The sequence below is a fragment of the Trichoderma aggressivum genome (assembly GCF_033847375.1).
Source record: "Trichoderma aggressivum f. europaeum strain CBS 100526 chromosome Unknown scaffold_021, whole genome shotgun sequence".
Classification (NCBI taxonomy): domain Eukaryota; kingdom Fungi; phylum Ascomycota; class Sordariomycetes; order Hypocreales; family Hypocreaceae; genus Trichoderma; species Trichoderma aggressivum.
The window spans coordinates 229,742-251,268 of record NW_026946387.1 but is presented as its reverse complement, the minus strand read 5'-3'; the positions used below and the strand labels follow the sequence as shown (position 1 = coordinate 251,268).

At 51.3% G+C, this 21,527-nt stretch overlaps 8 protein-coding genes across 8 annotated transcripts; 3 read left to right on the top strand and 5 right to left on the bottom strand.

Annotated features, from left to right (window-relative positions):
- Positions 1-263: 263 nt before the first annotated feature.
- Positions 264-1,066, bottom strand: Triagg1_5753 (uncharacterized protein; the record flags this gene model as incomplete). Its single annotated transcript, XM_062900302.1, has 2 exons — positions 264-718; positions 811-1,066. The coding sequence occupies 2 exons, from the start codon at positions 1,064-1,066 to the stop codon at positions 264-266; spliced, it is 711 nt and encodes a 236-aa protein (XP_062755266.1).
- Positions 1,067-2,504: 1,438 nt separating this feature from the next.
- Triagg1_5752 (uncharacterized protein) lies at positions 2,505-3,600 on the bottom strand (the record flags this gene model as incomplete). Its single annotated transcript, XM_062900301.1, has 2 exons — positions 2,505-3,111; positions 3,260-3,600. 2 exons carry the CDS (start codon positions 3,598-3,600, stop codon positions 2,505-2,507), a joined length of 948 nt encoding a protein of 315 aa, XP_062755265.1.
- A 3,430-nt stretch (positions 3,601-7,030) lies between these two features.
- Positions 7,031-8,903, top strand: Triagg1_5751 (uncharacterized protein; the record flags this gene model as incomplete). The annotated part of the gene is made up of 5 exons (XM_062900300.1): positions 7,031-7,085; positions 7,530-7,669; positions 7,725-7,759; positions 7,821-7,870; positions 7,930-8,903. The coding sequence occupies 5 exons, from the start codon at positions 7,031-7,033 to the stop codon at positions 8,901-8,903; spliced, it is 1,254 nt and encodes a 417-aa protein (XP_062755264.1).
- A 614-nt stretch (positions 8,904-9,517) lies between these two features.
- Triagg1_5750 (uncharacterized protein) lies at positions 9,518-10,285 on the bottom strand (the record flags this gene model as incomplete). Its single annotated transcript, XM_062900299.1, has 3 exons — positions 9,518-9,922; positions 9,996-10,130; positions 10,202-10,285. 3 exons carry the CDS (start codon positions 10,283-10,285, stop codon positions 9,518-9,520), a joined length of 624 nt encoding a protein of 207 aa, XP_062755263.1.
- A 2,296-nt stretch (positions 10,286-12,581) lies between these two features.
- Triagg1_5749 (uncharacterized protein) lies at positions 12,582-13,862 on the top strand (the record flags this gene model as incomplete). The annotated part of the gene is made up of 2 exons (XM_062900298.1): positions 12,582-13,589; positions 13,653-13,862. The coding sequence occupies 2 exons, from the start codon at positions 12,582-12,584 to the stop codon at positions 13,860-13,862; spliced, it is 1,218 nt and encodes a 405-aa protein (XP_062755262.1).
- A 361-nt stretch (positions 13,863-14,223) lies between these two features.
- Positions 14,224-15,096, bottom strand: Triagg1_5748 (uncharacterized protein; the record flags this gene model as incomplete). The annotated part of the gene is made up of 1 exon (XM_062900297.1): positions 14,224-15,096. One exon carries the CDS (start codon positions 15,094-15,096, stop codon positions 14,224-14,226), a length of 873 nt encoding a protein of 290 aa, XP_062755261.1.
- A 1,610-nt stretch (positions 15,097-16,706) lies between these two features.
- On the top strand, positions 16,707-17,499 carry Triagg1_5747 (uncharacterized protein; the record flags this gene model as incomplete). Its single annotated transcript, XM_062900295.1, has 2 exons — positions 16,707-16,770; positions 16,865-17,499. The coding sequence occupies 2 exons, from the start codon at positions 16,707-16,709 to the stop codon at positions 17,497-17,499; spliced, it is 699 nt and encodes a 232-aa protein (XP_062755260.1).
- Positions 17,500-18,208: 709 nt separating this feature from the next.
- Positions 18,209-21,362, bottom strand: Triagg1_5746 (uncharacterized protein; the record flags this gene model as incomplete). Its single annotated transcript, XM_062900294.1, has 3 exons — positions 18,209-20,589; positions 20,650-21,044; positions 21,112-21,362. The coding sequence occupies 3 exons, from the start codon at positions 21,360-21,362 to the stop codon at positions 18,209-18,211; spliced, it is 3,027 nt and encodes a 1,008-aa protein (XP_062755259.1).
- Between the last annotated feature and the right edge of the window lie 165 nt (positions 21,363-21,527).

Genomic DNA, 21,527 nt, shown 5'->3' with positions numbered 1-21,527 from the left:
CTAACTCGACGAAATCTTTTGTCAATTTATCTGGATCTTTTTGCATAGCGATGGCGTTTTTGTCACCTTAGTTTTGTTTAGGTGGTGCAGAGGAAGTACATGTCAGAATTAAACACCCTAATAATGGAATGGTCATGATTGCAAGGCTTCAAAATAGGAAAAAGAAGAAGAAAATAGCATCAATTTTTATCTATACCATATGATAATAATCTTTCCTCTCGAATCTCATTGCAGGCACAATTCGCACAATGCCCTCCTTTTTTTTACTGAGCCTTCTTTCCAACAGATGCCGCCTTGACTTTGGCAAACACGCTTGCGATCTCGTTAACGCTCGATCGGATGAGCAGCAATGGAATGACAATCCAGAAGAAGTTGCAGAGGAAATAGTAAGCCCAGAAGTAGAATCGCTCAGGCCGGCAGTAGACAACATCGTTGACAACCTCCTGGAAAGTACAGATAGCGTAGTAGAGAACATCGCCATACAGCTGGCCCAGGCTGATGATGATCTGGAAGGGGTGGCGCAGCGGGTGGTCGGCGATGATGAAGTAGACGCAGAAAAAGGACATGGGCCCCCAGAAAACAGCAGTGACAGTCTCCATGCAGACGGTGAAGGCATCTTGGGTCATGTAGCGAGAATCCGAGAGGGCATACTCCTTCCAGAGCTGGCCAAAGAGGTCTGTTCTGCCAGCCATGTCGAAGGCATTGTAGGAGAAATAGCCTGCTTGCATGTTAGATTTCGACTCCATTGAAGCAGAAAGACTAGATGAGAGTATTCCATGTGAAATCAACAAACTTGACAAGCTTGCTCACCTTCGAAAAAGAGATGGATGCAGCCGCAGAGGGCGAACCACATGGCAACCAACATCTCACCGCTGCCCATGGAGGGCCTCATCCGCTGAATGAAGCCATACGTGATGAGGAAGATGACAGAACATCCCGCAGCAAAGATTGATACCAGGACGGGCGCCGAAAGTGTGTTGGCGACGTAGGTTGGCAGCTCGACGGCAAAGGGTGAGAAAGGGTGAAGCGGCAGATCTGCCATGACTTGCTCGACAGTGCTATTCATTGCTGGCTTAGAATTCGACGAGCAAAATGAGTGATAGGTAGCTGACGAAGAGGAAAAAGTATGGAAGGAAAAGAGAAGGGAAGAGAGAAGGAAGCCCAAGCTTAAGTCGCCACGAGTCAATGGGGGGAGTTTTGTTTGTCTGTCTGTTTGTGAAGAAAGATTTTTGTCTCTTTTATCTGTGTGTTTCCATCAACACCTGGCCAGCAAAGATTGGCTGGTGCCAGTGTTACGGCCCAGTCAAATTACGAATACGGGCTAGTTTTGTGTCTAGCAGCGAATTGATTAAAGGGGGCGGTGACGAATTAACGCCCAAGATTGGGGGCCCTTTTTCGATATGATATCCGAATTCCTTTTCGATCAATTGCCGGATGGAGGAGTCGCATTGATGACGTTCTCGTTCACTTCAAGACAAGCATCTTGCAGCAGTTATGCGGCACGGCTTTCTTCACTAATACGCCTCGCTAATACGAGCCGTACGGAGAAATTGGAGTGAGATTGATGGAATGCGCGTAATTCGCAGCTCTATTTTGTGGGGTAAAAGGGGGAGGAAAATCTAGATCTTTGTCGGTTGAGTGGCTGTTGGTTGGTTGGCCACTCGTTTTCGTTTAGATCTCCAGGGTTGGCAATTTTATATCCATCATGAGTTTAAGTCCAGGTTTAAGTAGATCAGCCATTCGCCTGTACAGTGTATATTCGGAGCACGCCATAAAATACGTTAAAACCCTGTTTCTTGCAACGTTGTGATAACCTCATGTTTGAGCTTCCATCAATTGACTGTTTATTTATCGTCTTCCTGGTTCAAATCGTCCGCCAAACTTATCCGTCGTACTCGTACTCCAGCAATCTCAACCGATGCTGCGCCCCGGCCGCGGCGCCCGCGAATCCCGTCTTGCGCGGAGCCCGAAGAGATTCGTGGTCCTTGTGCCAAGCAAATTGACGAGCTATTCCACATCCCGCTTCTCCAAACGGAAAGTTCTTTCGAAGGCTCCATGAGTCGAATGCTACATGTCTTGCGTACAAACGAGTCTGAGCCACTTGTTGACGCAGCATCGGTGCGGGACGGAAGCAAGGCGGCCGGATAGTTGCGCGGATAGATGGTGATTCGCGGAACATGGCCGCAAGAGAAATCGAAAATACCTTGTAAATAGATAAATAGAAGTATCAAATCCGCCCGCCGCTCGCTACTCAGCAAGTCATGAAACGTGGTATTCAAAACGATAAAGGAAAATCCAACCCTAGCTCCTTGTCCATGCGCCGCTTTGCAGTGGGTTATCAACAGAGTCCTGCAACTCAAGCTTTCCTGCAAACCGTGCGATTCTAGTTGCCCGGTTCTTGCATGTCGCCGACAAATATTTCATTACAACATTAATCCCCTTTCTTTTTTCATCCACCCCATTAAGCGGATCTCGAAGCGGCTTGTAGATGCTCTCCTTCATGGCTACCACCGGGTAGGTAGCTCAGCGGGGGCCTGATAGTCTCCCATTTCGTACACCTGACCAGGCAACGTCTTGACCTTGGGAGTTTCCGCGGCTTCTGAAACCTCGTTGCTTGGAAGCTCGCTGCTGACGGGTATCTGGGATCTCTTCGAGCGTCGGTAGTAGTAGATAAAGCCGGCGAAAGCGAGTAAAAAGGCCGCTCCGAGGCCGAGGCCAACACCCAACCCGACTTTGGCTCCGTCAGAGAGCCCCGAAGAACCTTTCCCAACGCTGTTATCCGCTGCGGAAGTTGAAGTTTGTTGAATTGTCGAGGAAGTTGTTCTTGTTGTAGCCGTTGATAGTGTAGTGGCTGCCGTGGTTGTCGAGGCAGGTAAATCGGTGGCTTGGAAGTTGATCTGGAACATGGGGGCGAGCAAGACTATTGACTGTGAGAAGGTCAAGTGGGTCAAGGTTCCGGCTGTATTCGTGTCAGTGACCGTGAAGAAATGAGGGAATTCCTCCAAGCCAGAATCGATGATTGAGGTGCCATCGCAAGAGGCCGTTGGAATTTCTGTGTCCGAAGCCGTGAGAACGCATGTATTTCCGTTGAGGTTGTCGCATGCGAACCCCCTAGTTGAATGGTCGAGTTAGCTAACTTGTTAATTTGCTGCGAAGAGTAATCTTCCAAAGCGAAGCTATCCCTCAATGACTTGGTTCGTCCAGCAGGAAGATGCGGCATAACAAATCGACGTCTCGTCTCAAACCAGATTCTACTTACGTTGGACAACATCCCACGGCAGTTTCCGACGACACCAGGGTGAATTGGATACTCCATTGCGCCCGCTGCCCGTACACTGCCGTGCACGCAGTCGTATATCCTGCCGGACACGCAATGCCGGGAGAGTAGAATCCCCAACCCACAAACGGCCATGATGGAGACGCAATCCCCGACTTAGCTGGTGGCCAACACTCCGTGTTATCCTGCACTCGGCCGCCGCTTTCGGAATTGCAGGACTGCCCTCTGAATCCTTGTAGGTAAATCGAGCAAGTCTCGGGCATAGTCCATGTTGTGGTCAGAGGGCCCAGCAAAGTGCCGGCCTGGCTTGTGAGAAGGGCCATGGCGAGACGCCTGATGGAGAGATCGGTGGCGGCAACAAGGCTAACAAGATGCCAGTTTCTCCCAACGACAGGTCAAGGAAACACCATATCACGCAGCTCTCGTCGCAGATCAAAGTGGTGAATGCAACGGCGGACGGGAAGCGCCAGCGCAGATATGTAATATACAGTAGCGTGGGGAGACGAAAACCAGACATGAAAAGACAGCCTTCCGCGGGTCTTATTTCACGTGTGGCTCATGTTAATGCCTTGAGCGATGCCACATTAATACCACCTCAAAACAGCATAAGCCTGGTTTCAATGGGATTCCTTCAACTCTTACAGACGGAAAAAAGTCACCCCCCTGGGACTGCACAAAGTCTAGCCAGCACACCCACCAATAGCTGCAAGGAGTTGAATCCTCCTCCTCGAATGCCTGTCACTCAGCTCTTCCTCACTGGCCACTAGCCATTCAGCCTGCGTTATTCCGAACGTGACGATCCAATTATCGTCGAGGCGCAATGCCGCAGTCTGCCTGGCTCTCTGAGACATATGCCGTCGTGGAACCGGAATCGGCCTATGAGGTGAGGAAAAGGAAGACACGACATACTCGTAGTCCAGGGGGGGCTGGCGAGAAGGATTGAGCGCCTTTACCAAGGTTTCTGTGGGAGTAGTTTGATGGATAGTACGAGTATGTACTCGTACATGTTGTACGCCAAAGAGAAGATGCTAAGGTCACTCCCACCCAGAGGCAGCGCTTAAGACCCTTTGCTGAGCAGGGGTAACGGTCCAGAGCTAAAGTAGGATTCAATGAACAGGGGGGGCATCTTCATGCTTTTACCGAGCAAAGACAGGCAGGCATCTTGTCGTGTTGATACCCAAAATCCAGCAAGACGATTTGAACAAGCTGCTAAGATGTTGTTACTTGCGTACACGATAAAACTGCATAAGCTGACCTCCCATCACCAAACACTGAAGCCCCTTCACACGAAAACGCCCTCGACAACTCTGCCCACCCCCGTGCAATATCCTGGCGCGCTGCCGGCGCTAAACATACCCTTGGCGTCCAGAGTAGCGTCTTCCTCTTCATCTATTTTTCGACCCAGCATTTGACAGGTGTCGAGGGCTCTGATCCTGCCGAGCCAAGGTCACATCGAATGTTCTTACTTAGTCTCCAGTCGGCTTAATCGGCAAACGTACAAGAATTAAGCCTCTCCCCTCCACCTTCTCGCGCCTTCTCGCGTCTTGGGAAGACCTGCCAAGAGACACTGGCGGGGATTCTCCTCTTGAGGCTCTTTGTGCTGCCGTAGGGACGCAACATCGTGTCATTGGGCATGTGGCCAACACATGTTCCACGCCACCACGCTTCTCCCTCCGGAATCCAAAACCATGGCGCTGGTTTAGATCCGTGTTACACAAGACAAGTTGGATGCGTAAATCGAAGGCCATATGCGCCCTCACCGGCCTATCATGGACATTCAGAATGCTTTGCTCCAAATGTTTAGGCGCTGACGAGAACCAACTATTGCTTTTTTGTCTCCATATATTTGTACGCCGCCGTCAACTTGAAAGTACGATACGAGTATTCGCACCATCATGGCTGCAGTCTCCACATCTTTGACGACGAGCCTTTTTTGGCAGGCTGTCATTTCATCTGTTGCCCATATCTTGTAGCATCGAGGGCCCTTTCAACACTCTGATGCCCTATCTTTCCATCCTATTCGTCATTCTCCGCATATACTACCTATCTCCTTCACGCTTTCAAACCTTCCCATTTTAGCGGGCTTATCGATGGCTTCGGATACACGCCGCGCTACATACTTGATAGGAGGAAAATCTTCTCCCGGACAGACTAACCAGAGATAAAATTTCAATCTCACCAAGGGCTACTAAGCATACTGGGTAGATTCGCATCTATGAACATCACAAAAGTAGAGTATATCACAGGTAAAGTGAGAACTTGGCGTAGTGCAAGATAGACTTGTATATTAGATATGATATTGATGAGCTGCAGAGAGCGGTATTCTCTTTGTACTAAGCCAGTCAAAGACCTCATCATTACGGTCCGGGGCCAACTGTACAATGATCCAACGGCGACATGACGTTTACGGCAGTCCATGCTGCATGGACTAAGATACCAGTTACAACTACCACTTGGTAGAGACTCGATATTGGCCAGCACCACTTGGTGTCGAAAATTCACATCAATACGAGGTTGAGAGAACTGCGGGACCTGAAAATCATCTGTTAGCACGATGCTTAAAGGCATGCGGCAATAAAAAGACGAAGAAAATGTGTGAATTGTCAGGGTTAAAGGTGCCTTGTCACAGGCGTTATCATCAGAGCATATGGCTAAGTTGACCGTCGTGATATTTGTACATCATGTAAATGCAAAAGGAGAGTAAACAAAAAAGGGGTTTCTTACCAATGGAGTCACATGCAAGAAGAGTACGCCACGGATTGGGGCAAGTCATCTTTCGAGCCAGTTAGCCAACAGCCCAATGTCTTGCAAATCTACAGCGTGATGTGAATGATTTCAGATCAGTTGCGAACATTTTGTCTTCGTCGCGTGAAGCTCAGACATATGCTTGTCATTGTTTATTCGAGCTCATCACGAGAAAGCTGGGTTGCAAAAAGAGTATGTGGGTAACTAACAATATCACTTTCAGATGTTAGCCAAAGTTTACATACAAGCTTCAGCAGAACAAGGATAAATGTTGGATCATAAATCAGGGAATGCATGAATGGTAGGTAAGGTTGTTATCCTCATCGGAAACCCGAATAGGACTCGTCATCTAAAATCATCACATGATGCTGGGCTAGGATGAGGCAGAAAATGAGTAAAACTTACCTTGATGAATATGAAATGTACTGTAGTGCGATTGAATGCATACAGGGCACACGTCACTAGACCACTGATACCAAGGAATTAGCTTTGATATCCAGCATCGGTTGATCCAACATGAAACATCCATGAGATAGAATCAGTGGGCGAGGTTTTCTAGGCCTGCCGCAAAATGGCGTGTCTTGCTCATTATAAAAATCGGAGCCCAGTGCCGTTTCATCATCTAACATCGGAATGATGGAGGAGATGCAGTATCAAGACGGCATACCTTGTCAAGTGAATCTATTCATCCGAGTCAGCTAATGCCACCATGATTGTAGTCAACAAGAAAAGAGCATTGAAGGGGCAAATCAGTAATAGCCTAAGAATATCGTCAAAGGAGACCTCAGCCGGTAATTTCCAGCGTATATAGTTGTAAATTGATCATCATATTGCGCGAGCAGAAGAAAAAAAAAGTTGCGACCTACCAAGTATTACACGTCGATGGCGCAAGATTGCCGGCAAGATATTCAAGCTCGATACCACTCGGCATTCATATTCTATCCAGACAGTTAGCAAAAGCGCTCAATTGGCTGAATGCAACAAGAAAAATATTTCAGCTGTCCGATAATGGTTCAGACTGACGTGCTAAACGGTGTTTTCACTCCAGTGGTCAAAGACTCTAGTTTGCGGATTTAGGGTATCATCAGGTAGGAGGACTGAGGGCAACAAGAAAAAGCAGCACACAAAACTTACATTGAGCTTTGCAATGGCAAAATTCTGCGCATGGCGGATGGTGGAAAGAAAAAAAGAAAAAAGCTTCGGCAGAAATGTTTTCATAGCTTTTACAGGTGGGGTTGTGGGCCGGCTAGAATTTTTGCTTCTGTAAGCACGCACGTGATTTCGCGTCGCCTCGCGTTAGGACAGTGACAAAGGCGTGGCTGACGACGTGATTTCACAAGGTGTTGCTCCAATTGTATGAATCAGAGTGAAAAGTAATTTTCAAGCGTCTTCTGTCGTATCTCATTTGGATCTTAGCAAGCGACACTCATAAACATGCCTGAGATAGCTGAAGGAACGTATTCTTCTCTCTGGAGCCCCAAAGAACTATATAATTAACATGCTGTAGTTGCCCGTATTGTACACTACCTCCGCAAGAGGCTGGTGGGCAAGACCATCGCCAATGCTGCGGCCATAGATGATAGCAGCGTATTTGGCAAGGTCGGAACCAGTGGAAAGGAGGTTGAGGAAGCTCTGAAAGGCAGAACGGTATGACCAACCTGTCACAAATCTTGAGATTTCGTGTCATATCTAACGGCGCCAGGTTGTCTCCGCCGGCTCTCAAGGAAAATATTTCTGGTATGATGAATCAAACTATCTCAATAACTACTTGGCGAACTTTCGCTAACGCTTGAGAAAGGATAACGTTAGACAAGCCACCGCATCTGGTAATGCATTTTGGCATGACGGGTAAGCATACCCATACAGGCAATGCTCCTCAGTTCACACCGCTCATGTCTAGCATACAGGCTGGGTACACATAAATGGCGAGAAGACGGCTTATACAAACTACTACAAGAAAATGAAGGAGAGTGACATTGCTCAATGGCCCCCCAAGTTTTGGAAGTTCCACCTCAGCACAGATGACAAGGAGCCCGTCGAAGTCGCATTCACCGATGCCCGGAGGTTTGGACGCGTGCGTCTTGTCAACTGTCCTGGCGAATCCATTCGAAAGCATTCGCCCCTTGTGGAGAACGGACCTGATCCCGTTGTCGACAAGGACATCTTCACAGAGGAATATCTGCGCGGCAAGATGAAGTCCCGGCACGTCCCCATCAAGGCCCTGCTGCTGGACCAAGCCATGATCAGCGGTATCGGCAACTGGGTCGCTGATGAGACCCTCTACCAAGCCAAACTCCACCCGGAGCAATACTCCGATACATTTGATGAAAAGGAAATCGCAAAGCTGCACGAATCCATCCGTTATGTCTGCCAACTGGCCGTGGACAAACTGGGCGACTCGGATGAGTTTCCCGATCACTGGCTCTTCAACTACCGATGGGGCAAGGGCGACAAAGATGCAGCGACTAAGCTCCCCAACGGAGAAAAGCTCGCCTTCATCACTGTCGGCGGACGGACGAGCTGCTACGCACCAGGCGTGCAGAAGAAAACCGGTGCCGTTGTTGCCAGCGCAAAGACGGAGCCCGTGAAGAGCGAATCAGGGAAGAGCAAGCCCGCAAAGGGTAAGGCAGCGAAGAGCAAACTAAAGGAAGAAGAAGATGATGAAGACGAGGTGGCCGAAGAGAAGAAACCAAAACGATCACGAAAGCAGGCGGCGGTAGTCAAGGAAGAGTCTGAAGAGGCTGATGATGCGGCCCCCCCTGCCAAGAAGAGACGGGGCAAGGCAGCGCCGGCGGCGAGCAAATCGGAGCCTGCTCCTGTTAAAAAGGAAGTGGTGGAGGAAGACCAGGGTCGTCGCCGGTCTAGTCGCCTGAGGAAGTAGATGCCTTTGGATGTTTGACATGATGCACACGGAGGTTATGAGAGTTTCCATAGATGAGAGTAAATGCTGCGTGTTTTGGTGCTTTTGGGCGTGGTATTGTTTATATAACTATCGGAGTGTCTGATATTAAATGTATTTTGGAATATCTTCGTGTATCATGACCAATATTTCCTGATAATCTCTACGTGTACTATTCATAAGGCTTGTCTCTTTTGCCACCTTCAAGATCATACTGCCCGGCTTAAACTCCCGCGAAAAAAGCAAACCATGTCATAATCGTATACGTATACGCCCCGAACCCGCCGTGAAACTACCATAAACGCGAAAAGTCTATCTCGTCGGCGTGAAACCATGTAAAGTGAACAAACTGGTGCTTCTCATGTAGCTCTTCAGCACCAATAGGTAGATACCTAGTATGTTTTGGCCTGTACTGTACTGTTCGTGATCGAATATCAAGCGCTCCAGAGCATTGCTATATGCTGGCCTGAATACCAATGTGCTTAAATACTTTAAAAAAAGGAGAAAAAAAAACAAAAAGTAGAATGGATGTGGACCCCGGCGAAAGTGTTGCTGCAGAAAGCTCAGAGAGCCGTCTCAACGCGAATACCAAGTCTCTATAACTCGGCTTGGAATCCGACGGCATAGTGATGCCCGGTATTATCGGCCCACAATGGTAATATGGTGACGACATTGGTGAAGGCGGTGCCGTTCTTCTTATAGTTGAGTACATGGACCTGAACTTCTTGGTTGGTCCGGATGGCATGTCGCATCATTGTAACGGGCTCGTGACTGTCTGAAGGACCGGATCTGGCCGGCGGCTGCACACGAGGGGGATATTGCAGAAACCGACAGTTTCTGCCCACAGTCTCTTGGGGAGAGTAGCCAGTCAGTTCGTAGAAACCAGGGGAGGCGTAGACGATGGGCGCGTTGGGTTGGCTGAGATCGCATAACGTGAGCGACACAGAGCAGTCGAGAGGCCCGATATCAATGCAAGGATTCGGTCGAGACATCACGCGCAGCTAGTTATAGGCCAGTTAGAAACGTTTGTTGACCCCGGTACGAAGGAGCAGTATAGGAGAAGTGCTTTCTTACCAGGACACCCATAACATCAATGCCGCTAGCGGAGTAGATTCCGGGATATATGATTGGGTCTTGAAGCTGTATCCAAGCCGGGACAGCAGTGTTGTCGTTTCCTGCATGAGTAGCAGGCTGGGTTGGAAACTCGTACTGGTTGCATAAAGAGTTAATATCGGTGCTGGTCACACTGCCACCACCCCGGTCAAGAGGCGAGAACGTACGTTGAGGGCCTGGTCTTCCCAAGGATTCAGCTGCAATGGCAATCCTGAAGACCCTGAAGACACCATGATTGGTGCCCCTTGCATTTGGTGTTGACGTTTACGCCTACTGAGTGGCGTAGGAGAAATCGCAAGGATGTGCCAGTTGCTGAAATACGTCCAAGGCTTTGGATATCGAGGAAGCTACTGAGGGTGGAAGAGATTCTCGACTGTACAGAGTCGGGGGAGGAGCTCCTAAATAGCAGCATCATCCAAGGACCATTCTAAGTTAAGGGATAGATTTACGAGTACACCGAGTGGATAGGAGGTAAGATATTTTGCGGAATGGGAAAAGAGCACAAGACAAGACGGCCACCCGGGATAATTGGGAGGCTCCATCCGAAGCTTGATACCACTCCCTCCAGTTTGCTCCTTGCTGCTACTGGGTAGGGCTTTGAACTTTGACAGACCAGGGGGGGGGGGGGCCAAGTTTGATCCTGACGCAGTCATGGCGCAACTGAGTTGGCAAAAGGCTAACAGCCGGGGGCGCTGGGGAGCCTGCAGATATGTGCAGGGGCAGCCTCTACAAAGCTGGAAATCATCGATACAGAGTACCGATCTCAGATCGTAGATGCGGGAGGCTTTGGCCACCATCGAGAGCGGCTTGAGGAGTCCATGTTAGCGCACTATCATCTGCGCTGGGCATCTCGCGCTTGATCTTGTTAGCGTCCAAGCTCAAGCCATCAAACTTCGTGGAGCTCCCGATGGCTGCAGACGGCCGGGAGAAGCTAGTTGATTGGTCCGATGGCGGTAGCCTGGGTCAATATGGCGATCGGGCGAATGGCTGCCCTTTGATGAAAGAACGATCTGAAATCCCAGCCTCTGATGCTGGTCAATGCCACACGATGTTTGTCCATGGGTGTGGATCGCCTTAGGGCGGCAAGTTCCCTGCGGCCATGACGCTTCTTGTGGCTTTCGTCCGCAAGTCTCAGTTCTAGACTCTCGACATGCGTCTGTTTTCAACGCGGGCGCAGGAATGCGGCGTTCAATACTTGTGATTTGCTTCAACAATCATATGTTGGTCCACAGTTGAGAGTCGTCCGGCTGCGATGGATCATGAACACCCGTTGCTCGGGAAGCAGGCTATTCCGTTGCTCACCGTACATGTGGTATCAGCTTGTGACCATCGGTATCCAGAAGTAGTACGATGCTCGTAGCTGCTTTGTACTTGGTAGTAATTGGATATCAAATCATTTGCTGATCGCCTCCAACATCCAGCAAGGGAGACCAAGAGCTGAGACCAAAAATGCAGTAACCCTCAAGCCAAGCTGCACAGTTACGGCGAGTATGGAGACCCGGTGAGAGACATTCCGCATGAAGTGACAGGTGAGGCTGAAGGATTCATTGAATTCCGCAGGCTCCTTGCAGCGGTGGCTGCAACAGGCCTCAATGAGTGGGCTTGGAAATACAGTTGTAGCACCGGGATCCACGTACCTGGTCAAGACAGGCTCAAGATACCGCAAGTCCAAATTGCTGCTCCGTTCTCCTGTGTCTTGTGTTCGGCTTGCAGGGGTCTGACTGGCAAGAGAGTCTCGAGTTGGCGCCGTGGCGGACAGACAAATGCACAAGGCCGATGCCTGTGAGGCTGGGCTGCCAAAGTAGTCAGGCGTTCCCACGCCCGCAGCATCTTGTGCTCAGCTGCACATTCATCACGATGACCTGCTACTGCATGCCTTGTCCAAGCCCACCTGTCTTAGCGATACTCCATGCAACATCGTATAACGGAATTGATGCCGCTGCCCCAAGTAACCTAGCAAGGGGATCGGGATCAGGATGCGCCGAGTCCTAGCTAGGCATCGTTTGCGAATCGCAGAGCTAATGATTGCTTAATAGAGATGGAGTCAGTCAAGATGAATGTTCACGAAGCGGTAAGTCAAAGGCGACTGCTTAAGCATGGAATGAATAGAGAGTGTGTGGCCGGCGGTGTTGTGCCAGCCATGGAGAAGCTGCCGAACCCTGGCTGTTCTGCATACTCGTAGGTGCTCGTAGGAGACTGTTCAGCTTTTTGGTCGTAGCATCTCCACGCTTGCCTCTGGACGAAATTGAAGTTTTCATTGTCATGAGTATTCATAGAAATCGGGCGCAAAAGCTCTTAGCATCCTGATATGAATCTTCTAACAAAAAATGATCTTCGTAAAAGTTGCGGAAGCAGGAGCACCATTGAGTGCTAGGCGGCCAAATGGCTTAGGTAAGAAAGTAGATGCACTCACTGCGGATCGCGTCTGTTAATCGCGTCTTCAAACCCCCACCATTGGATAGATCTGCAAGCAGGAGTCCTGCCAGCCAATTCTCACAAAGATGCTCTCATGATAGCCGACATCTGAGATATTGTCAAGTTAGCACCATGTCGCGCCGTCTTTTCAATCGCGGCGGCCGTGCTGCTGCCTCATCGACCAGCACCTCCACCACTGTCACAGCCCTCCCCGACTACGAGCCACTATCTTTCCCTCTATCCGATACCGCCCGGCAAGAATTGATCGAGCTTTCGAACAACCGCGGCGCTGCGCCTTATGAGAGCCAGCTGAAGGACTCCATCCGCAACCTTGGCCTTAGCGTAAGCGATCTGAACGAGCGCCTACGCAGAGGCCAGGATCGACTGGCTGCAGTCCGTGAGCGTCGTGAGGAGAAGGGCACGGCCAAGACGGCCGAAGAGGAGCGCCTGGAAGAGGAGATTCCCGAATTCGAAAAGGAGGTGGAGAGGCTGACGCGAGACTCCGAGCGTGCGCTCAGAGATACCATTGACCGAAGAGCCGAGCTAGAGGACGAGGCTATTGTCTTGGAGGAGCTCAGCACGACCGCCACAACCAACACAATAGCTCAGACGAGAGGGGCGGCTGCTGCCCAAAGCCGACGACGACAGGCCGCCGGAGCTACCAGCGACGAAGAAGAGGATGCTGAGAGGCAAGATGAAGACGAAGAGGGGCCCGTGACGAGCATCGTCGATACGTTTCGTGAGCTCCGCGCCAAGAAGAGGGCCGAATACACAAGCCTTGACGTCCACCGGCGGTACGCTCTGAATAATGACTATGCTGGCTTCAAGAAGCTGTGGCATGAAGCTGCAGCAGGCGAAGATGGCCCTCCTCTGCCAGATGCCTCACGATGGTTCCTGTCCAATGGCGAGCCGGACATGGCAACCCCGAATCGTGATGGGCAGAATAGCACCCGAGATGATGACGACGACGACATAGCTGTCCAGCGGGAAACGATTAGCATAAACTGCCCCTTGACTCTCCTTCCAATGACGGAGCCATACAGAAGCCGCAAGTGCCCGCATACTTTTGAAAAGTCTGCCATTTTGGATTACCTGACGCCCCGGGGCGAGCACCAATGCCCCCAGACGGGCTGTTCTCAGGTGAGCCTTGCACACACTGCCTATTGCACTCTCCCTTTGACACTACGCTAACATTAACGGAAGATGTTCTCTCGAGCCCGGTTTGATCATGAGTTTTACTTGGACGAGGCAATGAAGCGAAGAATCCAACGCTGGAAGCAAGCAGAGCAAAACCGGCGCGATATAGATGACGAAGATGAAGACGAAGACGATGCAAACGAGTCGCTTGTTTTTGAGGCAGAGCACCAAACGAGAGGAGGCGGTACAAGAGGACTCAAGAGGGAAGCGAGATGAAGGAACAAGTGGTGGCCATCAAATGAGATTGATTTATGGTGCTCCAGTTGGTAGGAATGCAGGTTGTGCAAAGTGATACCCAGCAAGAAATAAATAATTTGAAGCTACATGACCGAGAAAGCTTCTCACCCTTTTCCGATCCTTCCTCTAGTGTAATGAGGTTATTCCCCTTTCTATCGACTATCGTACAGTGGCGTTTGCGCCGTCCGTGTCCCATCGTGATCTTCGTAAGACATCAAAGGGGTATCAAATCTCCCAAAGCCATAGGTATTGATACACGCGTGTTTATTTTTACAAGCAGGTAGCCCGTGATGCTTCACCCGTGGCAACTCTCTCACCACTTTTTGCTTTTTCTTCCCCTCTACGCCTTGCGCACAGCAAAGAAATAGTTGCCCACCTTTTCGCTGCCCTTGACCTCCCTCCACCCAAACCCGGGGACATAGACAACGCCCATTACTTTTGCGCTGTCCCAGCCCTTGCCGGCAAGATATCCCCTCAACTCGCTCTCATTAATGTATTTATTCCAATCGTGCGTTCCCGGCGGCACAATGCGCAATATGTCCTCGGCAATGAGGTTCGTCGTCAACCAGCTGACCCACGTCCGCGCAATGGTGCTCATGACGAGCCACCCGCCAGGCTTGACGAGCGGGCGCACGCGCTCCAGAAACGCCCCCGGATCGTCAATGTGCTCAATGACTTCGAAGAGCGTCACGATGTCGTAGCCCTGGCCCTCGGCGGGCACCTCGAGCTGCTCGACCGAAGACTGGCGATACGACAGCTTGCCCGCTAGCGAAGGGTCTTTGCGGGCATGTGCTTTTGCGACGTTGAGGACGGACGGCGTGGGATCGATGGCGGTGACGTGCTTGGTGGAAGCTAGGCGGGCGGCGCTCTCAGCAAAGATGCCGCCGCCGCAGCCAATGTCGAGGTACGTGACGGAATTGGGGTCGTCGGAGGACTCGCGACAGGCGCGGATGAAGTCGTGGCGCAGCGGGTTCATGAGGTGTAGCAGGCGGGATGACCCGTGCGGCTCCCACCACTCGGCGGCGAGGGCGTTGAAGTGCGAGACCTCGTTGGGGTTGACGGACGAGAAGCCCGAGTGCCATCGCGACGATGCCGCCGTCGTTGCTGTAGTAGGAACAGAGATAGAGGCCATTGGCGGCAGCCGTGGACGAGAACGAGACACCAGCCGGGACAGGCCGCTTGCCACGGCCACAGCGCGGGTCGGCGCGGCCATCTGAGCGGAAGCGGACGAGAGACACCAGAGAACGAGGGATGGAGGAAGAAACACGCGGGGGGGCTCGGAGGCTCGGAGGATACGGAGGTGTGTGATGTCAACGCTTCAACGGACGGGAATGCATGCCCATGCACAAAGGGTCCCCGGCTGACAAACAAAAAGAGACCAACTCCGAATTTCCCCCAATTCTGCAAATCTTCCAGTGGAGGGGCAGGTCGCCGGCGTGCCGCGGGACTTTGTGGGGGCTGGCCGCGGCGAGGAAAATCGGGCATGATACCCGCGCGGTTGGCTACTGCTGGCTGTTGCTACGGATGTTGTTGCGGTAATACTGTATGAACGGATAGCCTTTTGTATTGGGGGAACATGATTCGATGGATGAGTTGGAGGCATTGCTCTTTTGTTGTTTTGGGGGAGTTTCTATGAGTACTAGGTAGATGTGCCTTGGTGTAGTAACAGTTGGGACTGGACTTGAATATCATCTCTCTATTTTGACGAGAATTCCGTCATCAAATTGCCAATATCAATCAATTCACAACTACCCAAGTTGTATTTCTCTCTGCAGCTGGCCAGCAATTAACATGACCGTCTTGGCTTCAAGTTCTTTGTAATCAAATTCCGACATGTGAATTCTAGGTACACAATCCGTGCCTTTTTGCTGCTAAAACACCGCAAACCCGCCCTAGCGCTCTCCACGCCTCGGCTTACACATCATTACTCTGCACTTACAGCACGAGCGGGAAAAAGCTGACAAGCACGCATCTGGATTAGTCCTGATGCCATCATCATAAGACCGGCACAACGTTAGCGGAACCGGCGCACCGAGGTCGCGGCCTTTTGAGTTATAACGAATAACCTGGGCGTTTTTGTTTATATTCTGGCTGCAGCGCCCATCCAGATGGAAGAGTGCAATTCGTTTCCCATGTGATGTTCTGCTGTCTCTAGTTACAACTCTCTCTACTGTTGTGTACGGCATTGGTCCCTTTGGACTTGTTCTTTCTCATCTCATGATACCCTGATCATAAAACGAAACCTGAATCCAAAATCGAGAAGAAGCACACAACCAAGAAACAGAAGCAAAAAAAACAAAAAAGCGACGTCGAGCCTCGGATACTCTTTCACCCACAAACTTCGCGAACCATCTCCGTGCCACGCCCTTGACAGAACAGAACACACACGCTTCGGCATTTTCAGCCCCTCCATCCTCCATCCCTCCCCAGCTCTCGGCTTTGCCGCAACAAACTCGGGTCGCTTCAAAATCCCCCCCCCCAACGCCAAAAACCAGCCCCTCCAACTTTCTCTCGCAAGTCTCTCAGCTCGGCGCCGCAAGTGCCGGCCCGAGATCCAGTCCAAAAATCGCAGGGCACTCGGAATTCTGGCCCGCCCAAAAGCGACCCTAGGCCCGTGGAAGTCCATCGAACAAAAAGTCACCCGGTGACTTGACTTGACTCTCCCCCAAGTCTTTCGCATCGCCATATTCCAACCATTCAACCATTTTTGACTTTTCGACATTTTCTCACTCTCACTCTCTCTCTTCTCGGATAAGCGATCAATTCGAATTGTACAAAAACTGCCTCATTGAGAACAGTGCGATAATACCCAAAATCAGCGACATGCCTTCCTCCACCATAGATCAGAGTCAATTCGACTCCATCCCCGACTCCATCGAGGCCTTCCGTATGTCCTCTCGCCCTTGCAGCTTTCTCCCTCTTCTTGACACTGGTCTCCCTCTCACTCTCGGTTTTGGCCAATTGACTAACTCACCCCGCAGGTAGAGGCGAGTTCCTCGTCGTGCTCGACGATCCCTCCCGCGAAAACGAGGCCGACCTCATCATCGCCGCCGACTCCGTCACCACCGAGCAGATGGCCTGGATGGTCCGCCACTCCTCCGGCCTCATCTGCGCCCCCATCACCCACGCCCGCGCCGACGCCCTCGCCCTGCCGCCCATGGTCCAGCACAGCCAGGACCCGCGCGGCACCGCCTACACAATCTCCGTCGACGCCGCCGACCCCTCCGTCACCACCGGCATCAGCGCCCACGACCGCGCCCTCGTGTGCCGCGTCCTGGCCGATCCCGCATCGACCGCCGCCAGCCTGCGTCGTCCCGGCCACGTCCTGCCCTTGCGCGCTGCCCTCGGCGGCATCCGCGCCCGCAACGGCCATACCGAGGCTGCCACCGAGTTCTGCCGCCTTGCTGGCAAGGCCGAGGCGGGTGTCATCTGCGAGATTGTCGACGACGGAGAGGAGGTTCCCGGCCAGGCGGTTCGCAATGAGCCCGGCATGTTGCGCGGCGAGGCCTGCATCGACTTTGCCCGGAAATGGGGCCTCAAGGTCTGCACCATTGCGGATCTGGTGGCTTATGTCGAGAAGACGGAGGGCAAGCTCGCAACCAACGGATCAAATTGAAGCAAGAACGAAGATACGAAGGGATCGTGAATTAATCTGAAGAAAAGAAAAGACAAGGAAAAAAAATAACAAAGGAATCCAAGAATATCACGAACAGGAACGACAAAAGGGCGGGAACGCTCCCCCTAAAACAAAATGAAATCAGATTCGTAATGGGGGACTCATTCAATTTCCATGGCTTATATCTTGCACGGCGCACACTGACAACGGCGGAAAAGGGGCTGGTTCGAAAAGAAAGAGGAAGACAACCAAAAAGAAGGCCGCAAACTCCTACTCTACTCTACCTTCCAAATTGCTTGACCCTGTATTCCAACTAACATCCATCTACGCACCTTGGGACCTTGGTTATCTGCATGTACGTCTGTCTTAACGACTTCATCTACGTTGATTATGTTTTTGGTTGTCATTAGAATTAGCTATTTCATACGGCGTTGTTTACATACCACAATACATATGTATATATGTATAGCCTATCCTGTATAACAAGGCAAAATTGGAAGAGAATACCTAGACAAAAACTACGCTTCCCATTCACCGTGCTATATTTACACTGCAAGGAATTTCTATTCAATTTGTCCTCAATGATACTGTACATAAGATATACTTGATCCACCGCTATGATTAAAAAAAAAAAAACGCCAGAATGCTTCCATGAATAATCCGACTTCGTTAATGTCTTGATTTCGATTGTAGCATATATCAGTGTCGACTATGCCATAAAGTCTTCCTCAATGTTGCTTCGACCACCGCTTTTACTCTGATTCAGCCCCAGGTTAAGCTCGGCCGCCTTCTCAAGCAGCTCATCAGTGCTGCTAGCACCGCGGTCTGCCAATGGCGGCGCCGTGTTTGACCGCACTTGCACCTTGACCTCTCCCTGCACTCCATCCAGCTTGATCGTCGACACCGTGGTGCCTCCGGGCGGTGGCCTCAGATTCGGCTGCGGTGCCAAGTTGACCAGCTCGCGGAAGAAGTTGTTGGCAGCCTCACAGCCGTCCAACAGCCATTTCAAGCAAATGGTTACTCGCTCCTTAGCGAATGGATTGTGGTCGTCGTATGCGCAGCAGTTGAGCAGGGGCACGATACCGTTGTACTTCATCATTTGCATCTGCACTTGAGCATTGCCGGGAGTGCTTTGTCCAGGCGGTGGCTGCAGTAGCGTAGCAATGATGGTGAATATCTGTCCCTTTATGCCGGACCATGGGAACTTGTGAGCCGGCTCTTGCAGAGGGGGCGGTGGGGGTGATGGAGATGCGCCCTCGTCTCCAGTTGCGTATGGCCGCTCCACCATCGGGTCGTTGCTGGCATTATTGCCGGCATTAGAGGTGGTCTCTACTGCTGGAGCGCGTTTGGGTACTTCGACGAGTGGTTTCTTCGGCACTGCGGCTTCTAGGCTGCTGAGGATCGTGATAAGATCATAAATAGCCTGCCACTCGATGAGATGGGGCCTCATGTCCACCATCTCGGCCACCGTCGTGAGAAATTCCAGATACTGGGACAGCCCATCCTTAGCTCGTTCCATGTCCCAGCTATCGACCGGGAACTCGGCTGGATCACGATTCTCCTCGCGAATCTGAGCTTGCAAATGCATGAGAGCCGCGCATTCGGGGACGATGCGACTCCGAAAGAAACTAAAGAAGAAGTGCACCAACTTGAGATCCCTGGTCTGGTCCTTGGAATCCTGTGTAGTAGAACTGGCAGCCCGCGCCCGAAGCATATGGTTGACAAGGCGCAAGAGGACCGTTTGCGCAGGGGAGATGATGTCCTTGGGGATTCTTAGGGAGTTCCACGCATAGGGCACCAGGGCGCTGTGGTGAATAGCCTCGACGATCTGGGTTGTGACTTGGAAAATGAGGCTTTGCTCGTCCTTATCCCACACAGCAATGAAGACGAGCAGTTCACGGAGTAGACTCTTTCCACAATCCAGTGCAAGGAACATTCTGCATCGAGTCTTCTGCAAATTTTCTCCCGCCCGTGTCAACCCGGATCCCGCGTGGTCGAGAATGCACGACTTCACAATCATGTGCAATGCCTCAATCTGCTTTGGATCGAGAATATTAGGCACCTCTGTCAAAAGACCAGTCAATGGACCATCTCCATACGATTCGTCATCATCGACCTCCTCATCATCCATCATGTCGTCCATGTAATCGTGGGGATAGTCGTGATCATGGTGATGATGATGGTGGTGGTGGTGGCAGTGATGATGGTGGTGGTCGTCTTCATTATCATGATGATGATGGTGGTGGTGGTCGCACTCCTCAATCTCATTGCCAGATGCTGCATGTTCGTGGTGATGGTGGTCGTGGTCGTGGTCGTGGTCATGCACATGGTCATGGTCATGGTCATGCTCGTGCTCATGCTCATGGTCATGTTCGTGATCATGGTGGTGGTGATGGCATTCATGATCATCTTCATGGTGATGGTTGTGACGAAGATAGCACTCATGGCACTCGTGGCAGTGCTCATGATCAGAGAGGTCTTCCTCGGCACCCTCTGGAGGCGGCGAGTGGTCCGCTCGGTAAGAATGAGCATATCGATGAACCAAGTTGTTGCGGCAATGCTCTGTACGTGACTGCGCAAACTCCACGGATGGCATGCCAACCACCCAGTCCTCATAATTCGGATCCCGCGCCCGGAGCCACCATGTGTCAATCTCACGGGACACACGAGCGTACAACCGGTCCTGTTGGTACTTGTCCGGCTCATCCGGCTTCCATACCGGGTTGACCTTCTCAGCGTCATCATCCAGGATGATGGAAGTGGGATCAAGGGTATCCGGAAGCCAGTTCCAGGCCAATGGCCGTATGGGGGCCAAGTTTCCTGGGGGTTTGTCTGCATGGTTTTCGGCGTAGTGTCTAAGCAACTTCCTCGCTGTGTCGCACATTTTCGAATTCCGATCCAGCCAGTGCTGAACTTGATGCTTGGCCGCATCTGGGCGGAATCCCGAGCCGTCTGTCATAATCTCTTCAGGTCCTGACAGCGCGCCGTCATCGTCAAACAAGACATCAAACCAGAAGGACATCTTGTTGCGATCATGCTTGGCAGTCCAGTTGTGAACTTGCTGCAGCGAAGTCACAAGCAGTTTTTTATCTGAGAGAAGGGATTAGCATGTCTTCATCTCTCCACGCGGGAGAAGTCAGCTGGACATACATAATTCAGTAATGTCTGTGAGCTTTAGTCTCTGGGCCTCGTCCAATATCTCCCCATCGTAGCCCTTGCTCGTTACGTTGACACAGAGGATAATCGTCTGATAGACCATCTGGTCAAAATGCACTGCCGCGCAGATATCCTGAGGAACCTCGGGCTCAGCATTAACAAGGAGGTTGCGCGCAATGTGCATCAGCTTGATGAGGGTTCCCAGGTCTTCCTTAACAGAAACATGGTTGAGGACGATCAAGGCTGTGCTTTCTTGAGGGCTGACTCCCTTGTCAGGATCATTCAACGCTGATAGAGGCCCCACTGATCTCGATGTCAAGCTGGGAATGGCAGCAGCAAAGATCCTGGTAAGCCATATCCAGATTGCTACATTCCGTGCCAAGGCCTCTCTGTTTGATGCCGTCAATGCAGGTTAGCGGCATGGTATCTTGACGTAGACTAGGCAAGGGATCCTACCTGGCTTTCCTCAGCGTGTGAGTCTTTTCCAGCGTCTTGGAGATCATCGAGTTCACCCTGGCCGTGGTTTGAGGGCCCATGGGAGGAGACTGTGTGAAATGGCCCTCCAGGCAGATGAGAGCGGCTGAGAAGCATCGCTCTTCGATGGTCTCGCCCGAGTTGTCGCCACCATTCTCGCTCGGCCGCGTCGATACTACATCTTGGCCAAGAATGGTAGTATCGTTGATGTCAACCGTCTCCGCCATCCTCATCTCTGCGGCTGATGTTAGAGTCTCAAGGCAAGTGAAATTGATGATGCGCGCGTGAGCAACCTTGGATATCTCTAATATGATTTTGCCCTGCAGTTTATGAAGCAATGAAATGGCCCGCAAAAAAAAAAAAGTTGCCGGCTTGGTAAGCACATAACCCCGCTATAT